This window comes from Phanerochaete carnosa, assembly GCF_000300595.1.
Source record: "Phanerochaete carnosa HHB-10118-sp unplaced genomic scaffold PHACAscaffold_9, whole genome shotgun sequence".
Taxonomy (NCBI): Eukaryota; Fungi; Basidiomycota; class Agaricomycetes; order Polyporales; family Phanerochaetaceae; genus Phanerochaete; species Phanerochaete carnosa.
In genome coordinates, this window is record NW_006767636.1 from 1,213,143 (window position 1) to 1,234,720 (window position 21,578).

Here is a 21,578-nt window from a genome sequence, read left to right on the forward strand (position 1 = left end):
CTGCGCGAGGACCGAGTACCCGGGGTGCAGACGGCGGCACGGGCCGCACGCCCACCCCCGACGCTCGCCGCGAGCTCGACGAGATCATGGAGATCGTCGACGAGCTGTACGCGCTCGAGGACGCGCTGCAGGCGCGCGTCGTGCCGCGGTTGCGGGCGGTCAAGGACGAGCTCGCGGGAGTCCTCGAGGACGTGGTCCGGCAGCGCGAGGGTCCGCAGCGCGAAGAAGACCACGTCGAAAGCGAGCTGAGCTACTTGGATCCCGAGGAGCATGTCGAGCGGCCGGAACAGGTTCCCCATGGGGAACCGGTCAGGGATGGAGCGAGGCCTGGACCGAGAGGCCAGTCGTTCTTTGTTCTTTCCATAATCCGTATTCGTTTTAAAGTTTGCCGTTGTTCTTTCCACATGTACAGGTGAATCTGCTGCTGCCCAGGCAATACTGAACGAAATACGTGCGCTGCAGAAGGAAAAGTGGCATGCTGCCATCACTTTCGTATCTGGTACGCACTATTTATGTGCATTGCCCTTGAATATGTCTTGTTTCCCTAACATGTCAAGCAGAATGTAGAGAAGAGCAGAAACAAGCGTTCTCCGAGCTAGTGTCGGCCATTGTGAGGATACGGAGCGACCAGCGGCGCCGCTCGGCACGGGGGAGATAGAGTTGGAGGCCTGGAGCTAGGACGAATGGGACGCGGGGCATTGGCTCGTCAACTTAGGGGCAGATCCTCCGCGGGAACGGCCGATCGAGAACGCGCTTTGTGGAGCGAACGCGCGGAGCGCGCTGCAAAGCACGAACCTGTATGCGGGACAGGCGCCCCCTGGCGAAACGATCGATGGATGTCATATGTGCGCCGTCCTATCTCTACTAAATCGATTCGTGATTTAGTCGAAAGAGCCCCGAGCGTGCGGACAGTCTCTGGAAAGCGTGCGTGAAGGTTGAATGTAGAGGATACTATACACGGACAAGTAATGCGAGTGGTACTACATGATGCTACAACGAAACCGAATGACCCGTCAACAATGGTGATATGCAGAGTCGGCGCCGGCGGCGACGCAGACGAGGGGCTCGTCCACGTTAGAGGATGCCCAGAAGCTCGACCTCAAACTTGAGCGTCGAGTTCGGCGGGATGATTGGTGGGAAGCCCCGCTGGCCATACGCCTATGAGGCACGATTCAGCATGCATGCGTGTATGAGCGGCTGACAGAAGACATGACGCACGAAATCGGGTGTCGCCGTCAAGATGGCCTTCGTGCCAACAGACAGCTTGAGGACACCTGTACAGCAAGTGAGCATGTGTGCAAATACGCCACACGACGGTACACACCCTCGTCCCAGCCTCTGATAACCTTGCCAACACCGATCTCGGTTTGGAAGGGGCTACCCCTATGTAATGGGTGCGACATGAGCACTGTTGTGCGGTCAACGTCGTGGCGTAGCGCACCTATCCCGACTGGAGTCGAACTTCGTGCCGTCCAGAAGCGTGCCGACGTAGTGTATTGAGACCCTGTCTGCGCGAGAATAAGAAAGGCAGACAGGGCTGAGAAATGGCGCAAGAGGACTTACCGCCAACCTTGGGGAAGGTCTTGCCGTCGCCGGGAGTAATGACATCGACATTGACACCCTGCAAGGATGAGGGACATGAGAGGGCATTGGGGGCATTGTGGTAAAACAAAACTGACCATGGCTGTGGTGAAACGAAGGGCAGATACAAGGAAGGTGTGAGGGGGCGGTGGAGGACAAGCTGGTTAGAGAGCTGGATTTAAGTATTCCGGAGGCGGAGAGCGGATCTTGATCCGATCTGGCGTCAGAGGGCTGATTGCAGACACTCGATCTCGCGCTTGCAATAAGGAAGTGCTCAAGAGGGCAAATCCACAATAATAATGTCTGGCCAGACCCAAACGTTATCGATGTCGATGAATTCACACTAAATTCCACAGCCCGCCCCCCGTGCAGTTCACCGCGCAAAGGCTGCCATCGATCTCTTATGTTCTCTGAGCCTCATGATATTCCCCTCCGTCGACAGAGTGGTCACCGGTAATCAGCCAGCAACAGCGCCCGACGCTTTGCTCAAAGTGCAGGGCGCAGGCAGTGGCCTTGCACCGAAGCGTTCGGAGAGTGCCGCACCCTTGTCCACACGACCACCGTTCTGTGCGCGGCGCGCAAGCCACTCCAGATTGGCAGCTGCAGATCCTGGACCTGTGGCCCTCGCCAGGCTGTGGACACCCTTAGACGTGTTTATTGTATGAGCCCCATTACAGCCAATTGTTTTGCGAATCCGGCATGTTCAATGGGTAGCCTAATGACGCACAGTCTAGCCCCCGCGGGCTTCGCTCGACACGGTGACGGTACCGATAAGGCCTGCGCGAAGAGATGAACGGACGGCCTCCATTCGCTTGTGCCCCGCGGACAGCTGATGACGGATCGCACTGAAGTAAGCACCCCAGAAGTTGGCAGCGATTGGAAGAATGGTTTGTTGGCCTCGATCGTGGCGGGTTCCAGACAGAGCGAGTGTTGCCATCCGGGGTGCGATTGCCATCGATGAACGGGCGATGAGTAGGTTCAACGTCCGTGTTGCCTGAGACAACCCCAGACCGCACAGGTACGCAAGCGAGCAATCCCTGTTCATAGCCGCGAAAGCTTCCGAATCCATGAAAGACTACTCTCCCTGGCAAAATCGTGCCAGCCATGTGGACGATGCGTGAAGTGACCGACGGCTAAACGCCACGCTACGAACTTCAATCACCGATCAAAACCTACACTTGAGAGGGGAACTAAGGTCACCGAGGACACGGAAGCGTCAGGTATTTGCCGGATTGGCTCGCTAATATGCGATGGTCAAGCGGAGAGTGAGACCTAGGGCATCCTGTGACATTTGGTAAAGCCAGTGCAGATCGCCCGCTGGCGAAGTGGCGGGACAAACCATGCTCCGCGACAGACTGTCAGGTGAGCTCGCAGCGTTGACGACGTGCAAAAGCAACGTTCGCGCCGAGAAGCCGAATAACGTTACCACTCACCTCCACTTCTTGTACGATAAACTTTCAAAAAGAGTAACTGTAAGGTCCGCGAACGTGGCATCTAACTCCGATAACGTACCTGGTTTTCACATTGTGCACACTAGAACATTACTAAGAAAAAGCTTCATGAGAAAGGGTCCAGCACGGAGCGACAGGAAAGTTACTGGAGGTGGCAGGTTGTAACACGAAATGGCCACACGATAGGTGCAGCGCGCATAGAACTCGCGCAGCTTCCTCAGATCGGCTGGTAGGATGTCAAGGCAGGCAATCGTACTTCCAGCCAGGGTCTGTCAATTAAACGTGTTAAAGTTGGCATAAGATTTTCAGCGGCAGGCTCTCACGAGTGCGACACCTGTTATGCCGAACTAAACGCGCCCCGTCGCGCTCCGAGGGTCTGCAGAACTCTGTGAGCCACCAGAAGCTGCCAGCAAGACGACTGGGGTAAGAAGTTACGTACAACGTACTCGTTACATCCTGCAGGAAGTGACGAGGCTATCCATCCGAACCTGAACCCGGTTGACAATCCGAGACAACCGCCACGACTATTCCGCCTTGCTCGCCAGGAGCGGAAGACGGAGCAACGAGCTTGTGAAGGAATGCTCTCGACTTGCCATCACGCGATCGATACAGGCAGGCCTGCTGCAGGGTCCGCTTCTTCCTCACGTCTACGATATTCCGACAGAGAGCCACCTGGGGTCACGGGAGAAGCGAACAATATGCTGATTACCTATCTCTATGGTCCTGCAGTTGGGTCATGCGAAGGAGCTTCCTTACGCACAGTGACACAGGATGCACAATGAGAGTCCGTCTGTAAAGGGCCCGATTGAATGCGATGCCGTGTGGAAGGAGACTCACTGTTTCGGACGACGAGCTGCCCGCGACGCAAGAGTACGAGGATGCGAGGAAAGTGTGCGTCATCTCAAAATGCACGGGTGCAGTTCACATGTCCAAAGAAAATTTGCTGCTGTACCTCATCAAGACAGTGAAGATCGGTGCGTAATGATCCAGGTGGCAGGCGGAACAAACCGCATGCACTCAGGGACGCGGTGCATATGTGGGGATATAGGATAAGAAAGCACCCTACGGGTACTTTCATCCGGACCTGGCAGGATCTAACTGAATAAATGAAGCGATTGGATTCAGGGTAGTCTAAGGGTCGTGGTCATGGAGGTCAGAGCGAAAGAGCGCGACGCCACGCGAACGCCAGCACGCGTCCGGTTCGGCGATTACTAGACGCCTTTGAGCACGTGACTCAATTCCAGGCGCGTGCTTTCACTGACTTTGCTCTCAGCTACACCCTCAGCCGTCCTGAAGGTCACAGTCGAGGTTGAAAGCGACATAACAAGGCACTTGTAATACTGTGTGGCTGCACGCCACATCTCCTACGCTTGTTGGGAGGAACCGAGCATGGAGGGACACCCATCGGTACGTCGGCACAACCTTCCTCGGTCGTAGACTCACTTTACTTCCCTGCAGTACCAAGAGCTCTCAGGGATTGCGCAAAAGTATCCGCAAACGGCTGGGTCACTCTTCCAGACGTACAACGACTTGAAGCTAGGTCAGGTCGTTCCTCGCGCATGCGCCGTCCGACGCTGAACGCGGCAACCACTTCTGCAGCGCAACAGTGGGAAGACCTCGAGGTGCTCGACGTCCCAGCCTGTGCGCGCGGTGCGTTCAAGGGCCGACGGCCAAAAACTGTGAGTCTGCCTCACCAGTCGCAACGATTAACGGCTGATGGTGTCTCCGCAGGACAACACGCTGTACGTCGTCCCCTGCTCGCTGGCCGAGTCGTTGAGCATCGAGTGGTGCGTCGCATGCGTTCCTTTTGCATCGATGGCACGACTAAACAACGACTGGCAAAAAGGTTTCACCAGGCATTCAGCGACCTTGGGAGGCCGCCGCACATTTACCTCGCGATCTGTGCAGAGGACTCGAATATTGTATACTACAAGCTGAGCCCCGGAATCATAAAACCCCCGGTCTAAACTTTACCTTCTACTCACTGCACCAATTGCACACGTCCACATCATATGACCTCGGCTGTAGTTACCCTGTGGCGCACTGTATGAGATACCGTACTCACGGCCAAGCTCCTCAAGATGGTAGCGAAGCTCGGAAGCGATTGGCCCTTTAAGCTCCAGCAGATCTATCGATAATACAGTGGGTGATTACAGTAGGCTACAGATAATGCACGTCGAGAAGCAGCAGAAGCAGTCCGTGAGAGGTGTCAGTGCATCAATCCTCTGGAAGCCCCATGCTCGCCCGCCTTCTCGCGCAGAAGCAGCACGCAAAAGCCGGCGATCAGGAAGATGGCAACGCTCGCGTACACGGGGAAAGAGTTGTCAATCACGAGGAGCGTTCCACCAAGTAGCGGGGCAATCATGCCTCCTCTACCGGGGCGGAGATGAGCGCAAAAGCCAATCTGGAGGCGCGGGACGGCTTACATTCGTGAGAGAGCGGAGGCAATGCCGCACGCAGTTCCGCGCACTGCAGCACGAAGTTAACACCTGACCATTTCCTCTGGAGCACAGGGAGCAACATACCTTTCGTGCCAAAGATCTCAGGCGTCCACCTTGACACACGTTTTGTCGTAAGCACTGTTATCACGTCACAATCGAAGCTTAATGACTTACCCGTACAGAACCGCCCACATGGCCTGCGAACGCGCAAGTCAGCGCTTCCGCAATCGAAGTAGAGACGCTTTTGCACTTACCGTAGCACTCAAGCTTATGCCCATCGTGCTGATGCGGACAGCCAGCGAGCCCTGCGCTAGGACAAAGAAGACGCAGCACAGCGCAGTAGCAAAAGTACTGCTCGCGAGCGACCGCCGCCGGCCTATCGACGAATCTACGAGATATGCACCGAGCTGCGAGGGATCAGATCAGGCACGCTCGATACTCTAGATTAGCAATTGCACGTACAATGGCCCCCGGGCATCCGCCTATCGAGTATACAACGACGTCCCATAGACTGTCAGACAAGCTTCGCGGCGCGGTGTCCCCCGCGCTGCCTCTGCCTTCCAGAAGCTTGGGCAGGTAGATGTTGAACATGGTGTAAGCTGTCAATCGCGCGGACGTTAAGCAGCGGAGATAGCCTCGAGTAATGAACCCTTACCAAGCGACATTGTCCACCAGACGATCCAGACAAGGATGGTGGTGCCCATCCACTCGGGCGAGAGGACCATCGAGATCCGGTCCAACCATGCCCACACTGGCTTCCTGAACCATCGCGGCAGCAGCCAGTACAGCTTTGACCTCCTCTCCCCAAGCGTCGACGAGGTACCCTCTCGCGAATGCTGTGGTCGCCCGAAGGAACTCGCCGTGTACACTGACGCGACAGAGTTCCTCCTTGAAGGCTCCTTGAAGTACGGCTCGTCGGGAGGCACCGGCGATGTTGGAACTGGTATTTCTGGAGTCTGGAGGGAATGCCCGTTGAGCGAAACGTTGTGCTCGCCTGTAGAGCTGTAATCGGGCAGCCCATCTTCTTGGGAGCTCCGCAGGCCCATGCGACTCGTCTTCGGGACCAGCTTCGGGCGCGCTTCGTCCAGCGAAGAGCTTCCATCTCCGTCACCCGCGTCAAATACGACTTGGCCTTCCACCGAAGACGACCTGCTGCCGGACTGTTCGCGACTGCTGGCGACGATCTCGGACTGTGTGAGGTGGTCTCTGACGTCCTCGACGTCAAGGTCCAGCTCGTCTCCGTTGAACTTGGATATCATTTGTAGCGACTCGACGGCCTCTCTGTGGCGACCGGCATGAACTAAATACCTGGGCGACTCGTGTAGGCGAAAGAAGACGATACGGGCCAAGAACATGAGTAATGTCTGAGTCACGGGTCAGCGTTCGCGCCAGCGTCGAGTGCAGAGACGCTTACCAATAGGCCGAGAGTCATTAATAGGTATTTCCAGCCCATGTTCTGGGTCGTGACGTCGCATGGCGCAGGCTTCGGCGGGCAAGACCTGCTTGGGATGAGTATAAGGCCTGTTACGGCTGCGAGCACGGAGCCGAAGGAGAAGAACACGGAAAGTGCGGTGACAAGGTATTGCTTGCCATTTGGCATGTGCTCGAGCAGCAACGTGCCATCTGTCGGCATAGAGCCCTATGAATTGGGCGGTCACGGTGGGTAAATGCACACGGATAAGGTTAAACACACCCCAACAGCACTGCCAAGGAAAAATAACGCTGCGCAAAGCAGAGGAAAGGTGTTGGCTAGGGAAGCAAGCATCCCAAAAACGGCGGTGAGGAAGAGGGTCGCGTTAAATGCAGCCGTACGTCCCACTAGATCGGAACCTGGGGTAAAGCAACTTTTGTCAGGTCAGGCGCGCGGTATGCCGTGGCGATGCTCACATGTTCCCCACCCTAGCGCTCCTAACATCATCCCAGCGAACATAGAGGATGATAAAACTCCTATATGCGCGTCTGGAACTGAGGTCGTTCAAGGTACCCGGTCAGCCCTATATGCAGAGACTGGGGCAGTTATCCGTACTCACTGTCGAAGTGTTGCTGCACTCTGGGGAGTATTATGGCGACAGCTTGCATCCACATCTGGCGTATACCACTGAGATCAAGTCAATTTAGCGGACGGGTCGAGACTTACATTATCCGCCAGCCACCCTTTTTGTCCGAGTTATTGCTCGTTGCATAAAGATATTATTTTTGCGCGCATGAGACTCACCAAACCCACACAAGGACAAAAGTATCCACTGGTAGCTGCCTTCGCGGAGCGCGGTCAGCTTGCATAAGAGACGGAGGACGGCACACACACCCATTCCAATCTTATCAATAGTCCTGTCTAGCGGTGTCCGGCCGTCTGGCGTGGCACCCATCTCTTCGTCTCCACCAGGGACTAGCCCCTCATTTTCCTCATCGCCGGGTTCGTAGAAGCTCATTCTCGCGTCCGTAGACCAGAAACCAGAAAGACGGGGGTTGACAGACATCTTTCGGCCGGGCGCGGTGTGTGGTCTTTAAGGCTGGTCTGTTGCACGGGCTGCGACCGATGATTACGCGAAACAGGTGCACCGAATTGCGAAAATGACGCGCCCAAGTAGTCAGCAGCGTGAACGGTGTCTCACAGTCGCCGGGCTGGCGCCACGTCGGCAGACACACCTGAGTTAGGGCGCACAGGTCGTTTTAAGGGTGACGAAAACTTTTGCAGGGCTACGTGTGCACGGTCCTGGGTAGTCAGACGGTAAAGGCAGGTGAAGAAACCGAACCGTCAAAGTATCGTCAAAGTACAGTTCGATGGCAGCCTCCATTGGTCAAAGAGGATGACATGATTGGTGCCCGGGGTACCTCCCGCATCAGCGCATCAGCATCGGGGTCTTTCTGTGGGGTATCTTACCCAGGCGATCTTTCTCGACTTGTTTCTTGGAGCATCCATCCCGTCGCGAGAAAGTCTGGAGAAAGGCCGCACTGGCCAAGACGAGGGCAATATTTAAAGGTAATTCTACAGTCGCTAAGCACATAATGCATAAGGTACCCACACATCTAGGGTAATTACGCATCGGCCAAGGGTCTCTAACCAAAATCGAATATGCGTACAGTATAGTTGAGAGGTGCACGTGGGGATAGACCTTATGCATTATGAATGTGACGGAATAGCCACCAGCACTGTTTATTTGACGGAACAACTACTGTCACCGGGCAAGCCTACGCCGAAGATCAGGGTACGCATCCCTACGCGTCTCAGCACCATGCACCATCACTGAACGTCTAGCAATCTAAGTCGCATGCTCAAGCCCTCGTTACTTACATGTTGGGACCCCGCCTGCCCCGTAACATTAAGTGTTGATCTCAATCACACCGGCGCCATCTAGACCGGTGTCGCGAGCTTGTAGCAAGGCTTAGGCTTGGCAAATGCGCCATGCGCCATTGAGAAGTCATGTCGAGAGTAGCATCGGCGGAGTGCAAGGCCCTCAAAGAGTCAGACGATTCGTGCTGTGGAGGAAGACGAAGATTATGGTGGTGAGGCCCAATGCTCATCTCACGATTCCCACCTACCGACTGATGGCAAACCTAGCTGCGCGCATCTATGTGCGCAGTCGCGGGCACGGCCACTCGCGAGTGCTGCGCTGAGCCTTCTACACGCTCGGCCATGAAATCCCATTGCCCACCCTATAGCGCGTTGGACCACTCTGTGGTACCCTCGCGCCTAACGCGCTTCCGAGATCTGGAAACACCGCCTGGTCATGCGCAGCATCATGCCAGTTTTCTTAAAATCCCGCTCGATATTCTGCCTACCCGCGCACTACAGAAAATTAGCATATAAACTGGATTCACGGCCGCATTTTGGTGCCTATATGATGACCACTCTCGAGTCTCCACTCACAATTTGCTGCGAGCAGTGTAGTGAGGCCGTGTGCCTGTAAGTCTAAATATAGCAGCCGGCTTGGCGGGTGTCTCCATCGGCGCCAGGATAGGCGGGCATGACACGTTTCTATGATCTCACAGGGAACCTCGCTGCAATAAAAGGCGAACGGGCCTACTCCCCGCAGCCAGCACCGCTGTTGTCCCCGCCTTCGCCCTTGAAAACCTCGACAAAACACCCCGACACAACATGAACGCCCCGAAGCCCGCGATGACCACCTCTGCTCAACCCCAGGCTATCCAGATGAGTGAGTGACCCCGTTTTGGTCGACGCTTCGCGAGGGGAAAGCTTATCTCCGCGCAGGCCCGATGGCTGCCCCAGCACGCAACAGCACGCAACAGCACGACCACGAGCACGGTAAGGCTTCGCGCCTGAGAGGAGGAGGTGCTGGCAAGGTGAGTCCAAGTATTCCGCAGTTTCCGAACAGCATCGCTCACGCCGATTCGCTGTATCGCAGGACTGCTTCCTCGGCGCCATCGAGTGCTTCCTCTGTTTCGAATGCTGCAAGGGATGCTGCGAGTGCTTCGCCGACATCGCTTGTGCGTTCATCCTGCCTTGTGTTTTCTGTCGCTGTGCTCACAAAGCCCCCTCCAGGCTGCCCCTGCGAGATGTGCTGCTGAACGTGCAACCCTGCTGACGCCCACTGATATCTATGTCTGTTGTAATACCGTCGACGGTGTTTGTACTTTATGTAGGACACTGTGCCCTTTGGACTCTGACTACGGAAATATTTACGCATTCTTACCCAAGTAAGATTGAGGGACAGTGCAATTCTTGTGTAATGTCGGATGGCGTTCAACGCATGCGCCGCGAGAGAGCGGTCATTATCACACGTGGGTTCAATGTGCTTGTTCCGAATCATCTGAGCAGTAGCGAGATCTAATCTGCTTGGCATTATTCTATGCGGTGTGAATAGATAGCGATAGACCTTGACAGACTTATCGTTTGTCGCTCCGAGATTTGAGGACTGTCGGTGCTCGGCCATCTTGAACGTTCCAGCTCGGCACAGATGTTGAGAGCACTTGGCAGCCATCACGCGCCGGCACGCTTCACGGTCTTCGAAGTTCGATATCTTATTGGACCCTCATGACTCTGCCGCAGCGCCCTAAATGTTCCATCAGAGATGATATCTACACACAACACGTTCGTCTCCCACTCTCACTACTAATTGTTATGCTACAGCCGAGACTTCTTAATTAGAGACCAAATCCCGAGCTTGCTGGCGAGTCACGACAGTACTTAGGTGCCACAGCAGCTGTCCTAACGCAATGGCGTACAATTATTGATGAACGTGGACTGCGCTAACTCCCCCGCCGTATATCGTCCCTTTACATCGCTGCAGTCTCTTTCGCACGACCGTCTTCTAAGTTCAAGTCAGTACTGACTTGTCTGGTGCGTATGTAGTTATCTCCCAAAAATCTCCTCACGGCATGCACTGGTTGTACCTCGGGTTAGCCTGACTTACTACGCCAACCCTGCCAGGTTTAAGCCAGTCTCTGCTGAGCAAGCATTCGACGCACTACAGGGAGCAGCCTGGAAGAAGAGACTCGCGCAGGCGCGGCAAGGATGGATTTGCTCATGGCCCTTGAGTCATCTCAGCGCAATGAGCGTGTAACACTACGGCTGGCTCGGTATCAAGTCCCATATTCCTCAGGCCTAGGAGCGATATTTCGAAAGTGCGTCGCATTCGATAACACACACCCAAGTCGGGCCTGCGTGCCCGCCAAGAGCCTTGTGGCGCATGTAGCCAAGGATCTTGTCCACCTATAGCACTCGAGACGTGCCGAAATATGCCAGGCTGAACGAACCACAAACAATGTACTTATCACACCAGCTAATAATGCAAAGCAGCGGTTTACGAGTAGGCATGTGTTCCATACAGAGACATGATATGAATGTGCGTGTGCAATTAGTCCAATTGAGTCCGGTACATCATCGAGCATGTACTAGTCTCTACGCAGCGCCCAGTCCTGTCAAACAACCCATCTTCAAGCTATGAAATTATAGGCTGGTTGGAAGAGCAGAGGCAGACGAAGAAGCAGTGTCAACGGGGACCGAGGAACGGACGTCGGTGGGAACGGACGTCGCGGAGGCAGCAGGGTCCGAGACAGACGTCACGGAGGGGGCGGGAGACATAGGAACGCTGGAGCCCGATGGGGTTGGGGTGGGGAGGCTCGTCAATGAGCTCTGGCTCGGGTTCTGGATGGTAAATACGGGAGAGGCGTTGCCCGAGTCACTGATCGAGCCGACCACTTTGGTGGAATGAGCATGGTGAGCAACGGACAGCGCAGCGGAAACGGCAATGACACTCACGGACGACAATGTAGTTGTTGTCGGTCAGGACGTCGTCAGGAACCGTGATGGTGACCTGGCCGGCGCTGACGGGAACGTTGACGGCAAGAGGGTTCTCTGGAAGAAACACCATCAAGATCATCCTAGCAAACACACATGAGGATACATACTGATGTCAAGGAACTCGTTCGACGAGCCAGGATCCTTATGTCCAAGAAGGAGGCTGGCGGTGGTGTTGCTGCCGTCCGAACCAATCTTGGAGATGTCCCACTTGACGGTCTGGCTCGAACCGGTGGTCCAGACGGTGTCGGCCGTGGGCTGAGTGATGGGCGGGTCATAGACCTCGAAGGAGTGGGGGTGGATGCCTGCGGGCGTTGTCGCGCCGGAGGCAGTCGGGACGGCTGTGGAGGTCGGTACGACACTGCTTGTGTCGACGCTGGTAGGGAACGTGCTGGCCATCATGGCGAACGCGAGCGCGGAGATGACGGTACGGGGGACGAACATCTTGTAGATCGGGGTATTCAAGTTGAATTGACGTAAATGACAGACGAGGATGCGTTTCAGAGAGCTGAGAAGAAAAGGGAGCGGAATTAGGAGCAGACAGCGCAGCGCCGTGTTCTTATACTACTCGTACAAACTGTCGTCACCTTCCGGAGTAAGCACCGAGTACGGGTTATGCGAGAGAAATGAAACGCACGCTGGAAGGCTCTCGTTGTCACGCAAAAAGATGTTGACGAGGTCGAAGCCTAATGACCTTCGGTGGTGTCGCATAAACGTTTCACGAGTGCTTCGCCTCCGGCGAAGGCAGATGGTAAGATTAAGTGACCTGCATCGGCGTCCAGCCATTGGATGAACAGATGCCGAGTGATGATTCCTCTCCGATCCGCGCATTAATCCCTGAGCGGATCTGCCCCGCCAAGCGTGTTACGCGTAGCAGTCTAGCAACGGACACCACATTATGCGGGACACGAGGCGCAGCCCTTCGGCGATGAGCGCAGTCGATGTCAACCCCACAACACGCGCGCCTTTGCTAGTAGCGCACGTTGTATGTTTAGGGTCTACACCGTCTTTGCAAGTTTTGTTCCTCCTTATACCATACATAAAGGTTAGTTTCGCGCACCATGTTGTACTGTACCAGATCACCTATTGTCCTGCTCGCAGGGTTGAATGCCTCCACTTATGTAGGGACGATGGTCGCGACCGCCTGCCCTGAAATTTAATGAGCATGAACATGACCTGTATACGCGACCTCATTGACTCTTCGTGTCTGCCAGACTGTGGCGGATGCCACTGACTGCCTCGACGTAGTCGGTTAAACTGCAGGTGTAAGTCGCAGGTGATCATCGAAGCACACAGTTAGGAAGCAACATTCGGGGCGCTCCGTGTTTCCGTTATAATTTTAGCGCCTATCTTCGTGTTGGGTGAATATGTGCTCCATTCCTCGTTACGTCCTTCAGAAGAACCTCCACAAGACGCGTCTGAGCTTCAGCGAGGTCGCGCCTCCCCATCGCGATTTAGGCTGCGTGAGCAGAATACCGGATGGCGCTTGAAGATATGTCGAACAGGACCGGTTGTGGAGGGGGTATTTGCTAGCAGCCCAAAACGTTCAAACCCGTCGCGAAGACAAAGTTTGGTTCGTGAGAAGCCATGATTGTCACGGTCGGGGGTTCAGTACAAGACAAAAAATGACAGTCCGTGTGAGGGTTAAACATCATCTGTGCTGAGTGCGCCCAGATGGGCTCAGAGTTGTACAGGTTTTAGGTACTCAATGGCGAACTCCGGGCTGGCGTTACCAGAGTCGCCGAAGACTGGAGGTGAAGAAGTCAGCGTCGCCGAGTAGGCTGCACGATATAAATGATACTTACGAACGATAGAGTAGTCACTGCCAGGGATCGTGGACGCGGGGATGGTGACGGGGACCCAGCCGGCACGCAGGTCGAACCCTTGAGCGAGAGGGTTGGCTGTGGCAGATCCCGTCAAAAATCGGCGCAAGATGATAGGAAGATGATGCACAAACCAGAATCCAGGACGCCACTCTTTGCGAGGACAACCTCGGAGCCCTCACTGATGCTAGCGGGGGCATCGGAAGTATCCCTATGCGTGTTTAGGTCAGTTCCAGTGGAACTCAGCATCGATCATAAACAGGCGATACCAAGTGACGTTGTAGGTGCCGCCGGGAGCCCAGACAGTATAGCTATTGGGAGTGATGATCTTGGGATCCCAGACATCTAGGGGATGAGCCGCCACGCTGGCGACGGTGGCAAGGAAGGTAGCGAAGAGAGTGGTCTTGGAGAACATGTTCGTCGATGGGCAGAAGTGCTCTCCGGACTGGGGACTCTCCGACTAAGTCGGGCTTGTATTTATACACTACAGGCCGCGGGCTTGCGAGGCCTGTGCGGGCGCGACAAAGGATGCTCGCGCCGAGACCTGTAACGGATTTGGAGTTAGCATCACGAAAAAAGCATGAGCATAAACAAAAATTGAGCGCGCACGGAGTCCATGACTGGGTCCGGAACATCAGTGCCCGTCACGTCAGCCGCAACATATTGTGCGTGAAGAGAAAACGGTACAAAGATTGGCGGTAGGACGCCGTTCGGCCCGATTGAAATTTAACGGGACCAATAGGCACACAGCAACTTGTACCAGATCGAGGACGCGGTCAGCCCTGAACATCACGGGTAAGCGGGCATTTCTCTCGCCGCGCTTTCGCGGGAAAACCGCACGACGGCCATCTGCGGTGCCTTAGTGCGGGATATCAGCCTTGCGAAATGTGAAGTCAACTCACTCAGAGGTAGGTCGTTTTGGTTTGATTTCAGAGCACAGCACACGCCTAGTCGAACCCACGAAGCGCTGGACACTGCATCTGTCCAAGGCATTATTTGTCAAGTGGCCAAGCGAACCAATACTGCGGATGTTGCCGCACAAAGGCGTCGAGACTCCAGGTTGTGACAAATCCGACCTCGTCTCACCGAGACATTGAGCAGCATTCGGTAAGTCGTCCCTGCAAGCCAATAGCCGAGATCACTTGGCGGCATTTAATGCGGAATATGTGAAGGGGTCGCCCGGATCACACTGTTATGTGTGCGAATTCTAGGCACGTCTGTGGAGTCTACCTATACGAGAGTGAAGAATCTGCTCCCATCCGTTCGAACTGAGGAAATAAACGAGAGCTGCGAGAAGGAGAGCTTGCCACGTGAATGTACAAATTGTCGATATCTAACATAGTATAACGTACTCAGCGCGTATTACATCTTGTGCTCCTTTCTTCATGAACGCGCAGCTTGGTGGATTACGGAGGTCGGACCCATCAACTGCGAGCATTACTTGTTCCTGTTTGGTATTGATGGCCGCCGAGGCTTCAAGCTTCAAGCTGGCACAACATCAAGAGCTACAGCCAAAATGAAAACCAGCACTAACAGGTGTAGAATAGCCCGTGTGTAAGCCCGATGACATGCTTAGAAAGGCAGGGCGGGGGCCGCTAGGAGGCGATGCAACAGCCATCTGTAAAATGTGAACATCATTCCATGGACTCCATAACGAAGACGACGCATACCTGTGCTCTGTGGTCGCCGCATTTTCCAACCTGGTATATTCAACCTGCACCGCCGCCAGTCTACGCCGTGCTGAATAATGCTATTGAGGACCTGCGCTCCGCATAACGCGCGAAAGGATCACACTGCGTAACATCCGCCATTTCGAGGGACAAGACACATGGCAGGGCACCAGCTTCCAATCTTCCGCTCTCGTCACGGTTTCGTCTGGACCGCAGCTGAAGCACCGAAAGCTGAGAGCCTGCAGCGACCATTAGGTAGCTTCCCGATGAGCGGCTACTGCATGTCCATGGATCGCACGAGCAGAGTAGGCCGGGCGTATATACACTTGGGGGTGTATCTTCGCTTGCGCTCTGAATGCTTCATTTGTCGCTTGCACGCTACTCTTGCTTGAGTAATCGCCGCACAGAGTCGGAGGCTGAGGACCTGTTGGATTTGGTATCCTTGAGCGGCGTTACAGAAAGCTCTATTTGCGGCATCGATGGAAAAGCCATCCGGATGTCGAGTAGTATGTCCGCGCCAGCTTCCTCATTTCAGTTCGTCGGGCACCGAAGACACAAAAACGCGCGTTTCTCACCTCGGGACTAACGTCGGCAATGCGAAGTTGGCAGTGCTTTCGGACATGCAGTCCAGTGAGCACACCTGGCGTTTCATGGTGGAGGTACATCGGAGGGAGCATAATGGCGACAATACCGACATGCACTCCGGAAGAAGCACCTATCGGTGAAAGACAAGATGAGCCTGTAGAAAGCTGAGCAATGAGGGTCATAGAGAAATTGTGGACACGGACAACACAAACATCTGCAGGGTCAGTACGCAGCGAAGACGCAGAGTCGACTTTCAGCATTTTCAACCCTCTGTCTAACGATATCGAAAGCACGAACGAGTACAGTCTCATGGGATGCCGATCCCTAACAAATCGCGAGCTTCATACATAACGCTGACGGTCGCTCACATGCATATCGTGTAATCCCCACCAATTGTGCCTGCAAGGTTCGCATGAATATTTGCTTTTTTTCTAGCTAACTAAGAACGAATGTTCGGAAACAGCTGCTCACCGATGACTTGAATGTTGAGTCTGCCACCACTCAAGGCAGTATGCCGACATGTAGTGCCACGAATGAACAGAATAAATGACCATGCAGAGAAAAACGCATTACGTAGATCATGCATACTACTTGCTTCTCGCTGTCTGCTTGATTTTCCGCTTTTTCTCTGCCTTCGGAAGCTTGTGTTTCCGCTTTTCCCGCGCTTCTGCCTTGGTAGCCTTCTTGCGCTCCTGAGATACTTTGCATGAGCAATGCATATCCGGGCCATCGTCTCGGGATGACTTACTTTTTTGGCCTCTTTATCTTCATGTCTGTGACCTCGAGGCTTCCGCTCCTTAAACTGTCCATCACCCTCCTCCTCCTCTGCCTCCTCCTCTTCCTCTTCGCTCTCCTCACTTTCACTCTCTGCCTCATCGTTCGGCTCGTCCACGAACTTCACCGTCCGCTTTTCCATCGGCCGCGCTATTTCCTTCTCCTTGGGTGCGACGATGCCGATCATGTCCTTGTAAATCAGCTTCTCGCCCTCGCCCGCGTTCAGCACGCCAACGTCCCGCTCAGGGTCGAACACTTCGTTCAAGGTGCGGGGAATGTACGATCGCATGAACACCGAGTCCTCGTCTGCCGCCGAACGCGAGTTGACGGCATGTGCACCCTCACCCTCATCTTCGTCCTTTGCGCCCTCCTCCTCCGCCTGCGCAATGCGTCGCTCGAGTGCGGCGTCAGCTCCTCCTTCATCTACGCCGTCATTCGTAACAAACTCGAAGGCTCGCCGCAGGCCAAGCGTGCGTACATCGCGTCGCGAGAAGAATTCCTCGACATTTCGCAGGTCTGAGCGCAGGAAGTCGAAGGCGTGAGGATGGTCGTGCTCGACTGATTGGGAAACGTCAATGATATACAGATGTCCATGGTCTAGTCCGTCGATTTGGCCGAATGAAGGCGCATCCGAGGAGGCCGACTGTTTTGTCTCGACATGATACAAGATATTGTATTCTGACAAGTCAGCATGCACAAGTTTGCACTCGTGGAAGAGCTTGTGAGCTGTGAGCAGCAATTCCCGATACAGTCTAGGGAACTCGGAGTGTGGGATATTCGCGTCCTTCAGTCTTGGTGACGCCCTGATCTCACATCAACATAAATTACCACCACTCTATTGGAAATCGACCTACCAACCCTCCGCATTGCCAATGAATCCCATGACAAGAACATTCTCGCGCACCTCTATTGGCTCAGGGCAGCTGATACCTGCTGTTTGAAGCCGTTTGAGATTGCGCATCTCCTTTTCAGCCCACACGCGAACCATCTTCCGAGGATTGTGCCGGCTGTGGCACGCGCATATAAGCAAAGGATCTGCAGGAATAGAAATATGGTATACCTATAACCCTTGCGGAACCTGAATTCGCCCGAAACATAACGATCACGATCCTTGAATACAAGGATAGACGTCTTGTAAATTTTCAGAGCGACATGTCTACGCTCAGGTGTGAAGGCGTGATAAACGTTTGCCTGCAGCAAATGTGAGCTCCTGCCGCACAAGACAAACAACGACAAGTACCTCCTTACCCGTGCTCACACACCCATTGACCTCGTACAGCAGTCCCCGACCAATCATCTTAAAGAGAATAATGCGTGTACGCGGGTCAAGCACTTGCTCCGTCGTGGCACGATCCGCCTTGTCCTTCAGGTTGGCCGTCGCAGAAGGCCCCTTACGGTTCACGCCCACGCTAAGGTCGTAGGGCATGTCGAGATTACGGAGTCGCGATGAATACTTTGATAGTGCCTGAAGTTGGCTCTCTGCTTTATACTTTGCATGGCTCGACGAGACCGCCGCCGCCTGTTGCTTGGCAGGTCGCGGACGATTCACAGCAGGGAGAGGCGCGACCGACGCCTTCTCGTTAAGTGTCGACTTGACGCCTTGGGCGGCGCCGGTATGTACTGCGACGTGTTGACGTAGACGGTTATACTGTTTTGTGAAGTCTGATGTCGGGATGAATTCGTCTGAATTACAGCAAGGACAGGACCCGCGCACCTCGTTCAGCAATTTCCCAGTCTTCGTCCTCTGCTCTCAACTCCTCAAAAGCTGCATGTTCTAGTGCGTCCTCTTCATCCTCAAATTCATCCGGTTCGCCTTCGTCCTCACTCGAACTTGGCCACTCAAGAAGGTGTTCTTCGTCCTTGTCTTCCTCGTCGATGAAGCGGTGAGCCGTCTGGGCACGGCCGTCTACGGGGTCTACAGGTGCAGATACTGTGGTATCCTCTGGAGCATCGTCGAATTGTCCCTCTTCTGTTGGTTCAACGTTTTGCACGCTGGGCATGATTTTGGCGGTGAAGTATGTAGACGGTGAAGGCACCTTCTGCAAAGCTAAATTATTCGCGATTCGGCAAAGCCCGACAGGATCGACACCAATACCGGGATGTCATCGCGCTTACCTCATCAAGGTCCTCCTTGCCTCTCCCGTCTCGGGGTCGTCTCCTACTCAACCTCGACAATTCGTCTCGTGAAGAATAGAGATACGCCGTGTAATGTCTGTTCGGCAGCGTATTCCATTCAGGTTCAGCGATGACGGTTACGCGATAAACGACTCGGGGCACATCCTCGACGAACAAGGCATGTGATGGCTACCCGTACACTGTGGAACGGGCTCAGTGAACGTGATAAGTCCTTAGAGCAGGAAGAGGTCATACAACGTCTCAAGCAGAGCAGCGAGAAGCGTAATTCTCAGTATGCCATGCTTCTTCAGGTCGTAATTGCGCTCTCCACCGTCCTGTAAGCTCGCCATTCGAGTGGATAGGGGCTGCTCGCTAACACATCCTGCCTCATATACAGACACTGCATCTTTCTCGTCTCCCCATCTAAGCACTCTCCGTTAGCCGTGCTTTATCCACCCTCGTCGACGACTCCACTCTCGCAGGTCCTACCACTCGCCTCGCTATTCGCGCTCCTCCACATCTTCGTACACCTCAACCTCAGTTTGCGGCTCCTCCCCGCGGGGCACCGCGTCCGCATTGCTTTTGCCTCGAACTCGGCAAAGGTCCTCCCGTTGCCGTATGCGGTGCTGTTCGGACTTTCGTCTATTGCGCCAATTGCCGCGCTTGCCCTGGGCCACACATGGTTCGACATAGTGTGGTGGGCTGCGGCGCTACTCGTCACATGGATCATCTACAGCGGGCAGGACTGGGTGCGCCAGGAAAACGAGGCGCTTGCCGAGCTTGACAGGCTGCGCTATACAGCCAGAGGGGCATGACATACGCGGATTCTTAACGGAATTGGAAACAGTCGTGCCGGCATTTACCAAGGGCTACCTGTGACGTGATCTTCGCTCCAAACATACCTATCCACATTTTACACACATCTGATGTATAAGTGTATAATGTACACTATGTCCTATGATACATCCCACTGATAAACGGCAAAAAAGGGAAACTTGATCCTCGAAAATGTATGTCCCGGTACCCTTCCAACTGAAACCCAGCATGCTAATTAAAATCCCCACGTTGAGATCGTATCTCTCTTCTTCTGCCTCTGTGTACGTTCCGGGATCTTCGTGAAAGCCTCCTCCGGCCGCTTAATAATTTGGACGGTGCTAGTACTCTGCTTGGAGTCGTAGCGATCCCTCGGAGGGAGCATTGGATTGCTGTGTCCCGCATCCAGGGTGTACGTCGAGGACAGAGAGGGCAGACCGCCCTCACCGGCGTCAAAGCGATGGTGGTGCAGCGTGAGGCTGTCGTGAGGCAGCCCATGTTCATCGCCTCCACTCGTGCGCCTGCGCCAGAAGGCCCAAGCCCTTAAGATCTCCTGTGGCATTATGAGAAGGATGAGCCACTACTCTGCAGGACAAACGGCACACATACCGGTTGAGACACAAATATCAGGAAAAGGGCCATGCCGACTGCAAGGTGACCGGTGCATTAGTATGCTGCCAGCAATTCCGTCAACGGAGAAGACATACCTGAGGCAGCGAGCAGATCCGGCAAGGCACCGATAGGGGCCCAGATAGACACGAGATTAATCCTGCGAGAAGGATGAGGAGGACCCAAAGGATGGAGCGATAGACTTACAACGTGGACGCGAAGAGGAAGCATGTGAAAAACACGACACGGATTGTGAATGTCAGGCCCTCGCCGGTGAGATGCCCACCTCGGCGAAGGAGCCTCCACCACTTCGTGGTAGCTGCAACAACATAGACTGGAAAATTTTGTTAGTACATCGTTCGAGTGGTTTGACTAACTTTACCGACTCTCAATTCCTAAGGCGACCAAGCAGAGAAGTGTGGCGATGACGGAGACGGCGTCGGAACTGTCAGCTCGGTCAGTACGCTTTAGTGGAATTCAGAAAAAGCGGGCTTACAGTGCTGGCCAGTCTAGCGAACAGTAGAAGTATCGCTGAGCACGATTAACCTTGTCCGGATGTTGAAGTGCGATCTAGGTCTGATGTGAGCGAAGCCATCGATTATATCAGGGAATCAAGGACTTGCATTGACACCGATGGCGACAAAAAGCCCGAACATGACGAAAGGCAAGCTGCATAGCTATAAGACGAGACGTCGGTTATCCATTTCGCGCAGACATCGCGACATAGACACACTGAGACCAGCCCAATAATCTCCTTGCGAGTACGAGGGTGCAATTGGACGCCCATATCGGGGTCATCGTACGTCCGCAGGACATGGTAAGCGAGTACAACGAGTGCCGTGCACGTCCTGCCACATATGCTCAGTATAAGTTTCCTTGAAATTATAGACGATGAACTTGCATAGGAGGAACGGCTTCAAGTAAGGCCGCTTGCGCGATGCAGAGTCCTCTGCCAGGTTCGGGGCCTTTATGCTCGCCCACGTAGAAACTGCAATGGCAGGTTAGATGCAAATATAGCCATAAATCACATGCAACTCACAGAATGGTAGAGCAAACTCCAGATACTATCCATGTCACGCAGAGGACTATGAGAGCCGGAATCTTCCTCACCGTCTTGGCGAAGAGAAGCGTGGCGGTGAGGATGGGCAGGGCGATGTGTCCCGCAGCAATCTGGAAGAAGAGCCAGACGGCGAGGTCCGTTGAAGCATTTGGACCTATCTCTTCTTCCGTCACGCCTACAAGATAAGTTAGAGAGAGGTAACCAGCCAAAGCATCAGTAGGCGCACGCTTCAAGAGCGACATTGCGGGCGACCCTCAATAGTGCGCGGGGAGCAAGTTCAGTTGGTTGAACAGAGGCAAGGGAAATGCTGCGCCCCTCGTCAGCGGAGAACGGTTTTTGAGCCTTCATGGCACCAATGAACGTGTTCAGACATGTGGATTTCATAGAACGTTTCCAA

General features: G+C 54.4%; 8 protein-coding genes across 8 annotated transcripts; 2 read left to right on the forward strand and 6 right to left on the reverse strand.

Annotated features, from left to right (window-relative positions):
- Positions 1 to 803: 803 nt before the first annotated feature.
- On the reverse strand, positions 804 to 1,731 carry PHACADRAFT_262230 (uncharacterized protein). Its single transcript, XM_007399582.1, has 6 exons — positions 1,680 to 1,731; positions 1,564 to 1,621; positions 1,442 to 1,508; positions 1,325 to 1,383; positions 1,219 to 1,274; positions 804 to 1,158 (listed from the first exon to the last, which is right to left on the reverse strand). Exons 1-6 carry the CDS (start codon positions 1,680 to 1,682, stop codon positions 1,075 to 1,077), a joined length of 327 nt encoding a protein of 108 aa, XP_007399644.1. The 5' UTR covers positions 1,683 to 1,731; the 3' UTR covers positions 804 to 1,074.
- A 2,690-nt stretch (positions 1,732 to 4,421) lies between these two features.
- Positions 4,422 to 4,999, forward strand: PHACADRAFT_199356 (uncharacterized protein; the record flags this gene model as incomplete). The annotated part of the gene is made up of 5 exons (XM_007399583.1): positions 4,422 to 4,439; positions 4,491 to 4,572; positions 4,632 to 4,711; positions 4,764 to 4,819; positions 4,879 to 4,999. 5 exons carry the CDS (start codon positions 4,422 to 4,424, stop codon positions 4,997 to 4,999), a joined length of 357 nt encoding a protein of 118 aa, XP_007399645.1.
- A 242-nt stretch (positions 5,000 to 5,241) lies between these two features.
- On the reverse strand, positions 5,242 to 7,839 carry PHACADRAFT_165177 (uncharacterized protein; the record flags this gene model as incomplete). The annotated part of the gene is made up of 14 exons (XM_007399584.1): positions 5,242 to 5,404; positions 5,459 to 5,501; positions 5,558 to 5,586; positions 5,648 to 5,670; positions 5,728 to 5,880; positions 5,936 to 6,072; positions 6,129 to 6,837; positions 6,888 to 7,112; positions 7,167 to 7,303; positions 7,361 to 7,438; positions 7,504 to 7,558; positions 7,611 to 7,627; positions 7,689 to 7,727; positions 7,779 to 7,839. The coding sequence occupies 14 exons, from the start codon at positions 7,837 to 7,839 to the stop codon at positions 5,242 to 5,244; spliced, it is 1,869 nt and encodes a 622-aa protein (XP_007399646.1).
- Positions 7,840 to 9,548: 1,709 nt separating this feature from the next.
- On the forward strand, positions 9,549 to 10,127 carry PHACADRAFT_262235 (uncharacterized protein). The gene is made up of 4 exons (XM_007399585.1): positions 9,549 to 9,627; positions 9,684 to 9,775; positions 9,838 to 9,919; positions 9,975 to 10,127. Exons 1-4 carry the CDS (start codon positions 9,570 to 9,572, stop codon positions 9,998 to 10,000), a joined length of 258 nt encoding a protein of 85 aa, XP_007399647.1. The 5' UTR covers positions 9,549 to 9,569; the 3' UTR covers positions 10,001 to 10,127.
- A 1,158-nt stretch (positions 10,128 to 11,285) lies between these two features.
- Positions 11,286 to 12,908, reverse strand: PHACADRAFT_262236 (uncharacterized protein). The gene is made up of 5 exons (XM_007399586.1): positions 12,816 to 12,908; positions 12,370 to 12,759; positions 11,843 to 12,309; positions 11,694 to 11,789; positions 11,286 to 11,632 (listed from the first exon to the last, which is right to left on the reverse strand). The coding sequence occupies exons 3-5, from the start codon at positions 12,174 to 12,176 to the stop codon at positions 11,382 to 11,384; spliced, it is 681 nt and encodes a 226-aa protein (XP_007399648.1). The 5' UTR covers positions 12,177 to 12,309; positions 12,370 to 12,759; positions 12,816 to 12,908; the 3' UTR covers positions 11,286 to 11,381.
- Positions 12,909 to 13,077: 169 nt separating this feature from the next.
- PHACADRAFT_262238 (uncharacterized protein) lies at positions 13,078 to 14,804 on the reverse strand. Its single transcript, XM_007399587.1, has 5 exons — positions 14,458 to 14,804; positions 13,825 to 14,099; positions 13,690 to 13,766; positions 13,538 to 13,633; positions 13,078 to 13,480 (listed from the first exon to the last, which is right to left on the reverse strand). The coding sequence occupies exons 2-5, from the start codon at positions 13,968 to 13,970 to the stop codon at positions 13,413 to 13,415; spliced, it is 387 nt and encodes a 128-aa protein (XP_007399649.1). The 5' UTR covers positions 13,971 to 14,099; positions 14,458 to 14,804; the 3' UTR covers positions 13,078 to 13,412.
- Positions 14,805 to 16,249: 1,445 nt separating this feature from the next.
- On the reverse strand, positions 16,250 to 18,584 carry PHACADRAFT_102400 (uncharacterized protein; the record flags this gene model as incomplete). Its single annotated transcript, XM_007399588.1, has 5 exons — positions 16,250 to 17,387; positions 17,439 to 17,591; positions 17,645 to 17,775; positions 17,825 to 18,246; positions 18,299 to 18,584. 5 exons carry the CDS (start codon positions 18,582 to 18,584, stop codon positions 16,250 to 16,252), a joined length of 2,130 nt encoding a protein of 709 aa, XP_007399650.1.
- Positions 18,585 to 19,219: 635 nt separating this feature from the next.
- Positions 19,220 to 21,447, reverse strand: PHACADRAFT_262243 (uncharacterized protein). Its single transcript, XM_007399589.1, has 11 exons — positions 21,408 to 21,447; positions 21,161 to 21,356; positions 21,023 to 21,109; positions 20,855 to 20,969; positions 20,745 to 20,798; positions 20,618 to 20,691; positions 20,508 to 20,566; positions 20,329 to 20,455; positions 20,220 to 20,281; positions 20,122 to 20,159; positions 19,220 to 20,065 (listed from the first exon to the last, which is right to left on the reverse strand). The coding sequence occupies exons 1-11, from the start codon at positions 21,421 to 21,423 to the stop codon at positions 19,751 to 19,753; spliced, it is 1,143 nt and encodes a 380-aa protein (XP_007399651.1). The 5' UTR covers positions 21,424 to 21,447; the 3' UTR covers positions 19,220 to 19,750.
- Between the last annotated feature and the right edge of the window lie 131 nt (positions 21,448 to 21,578).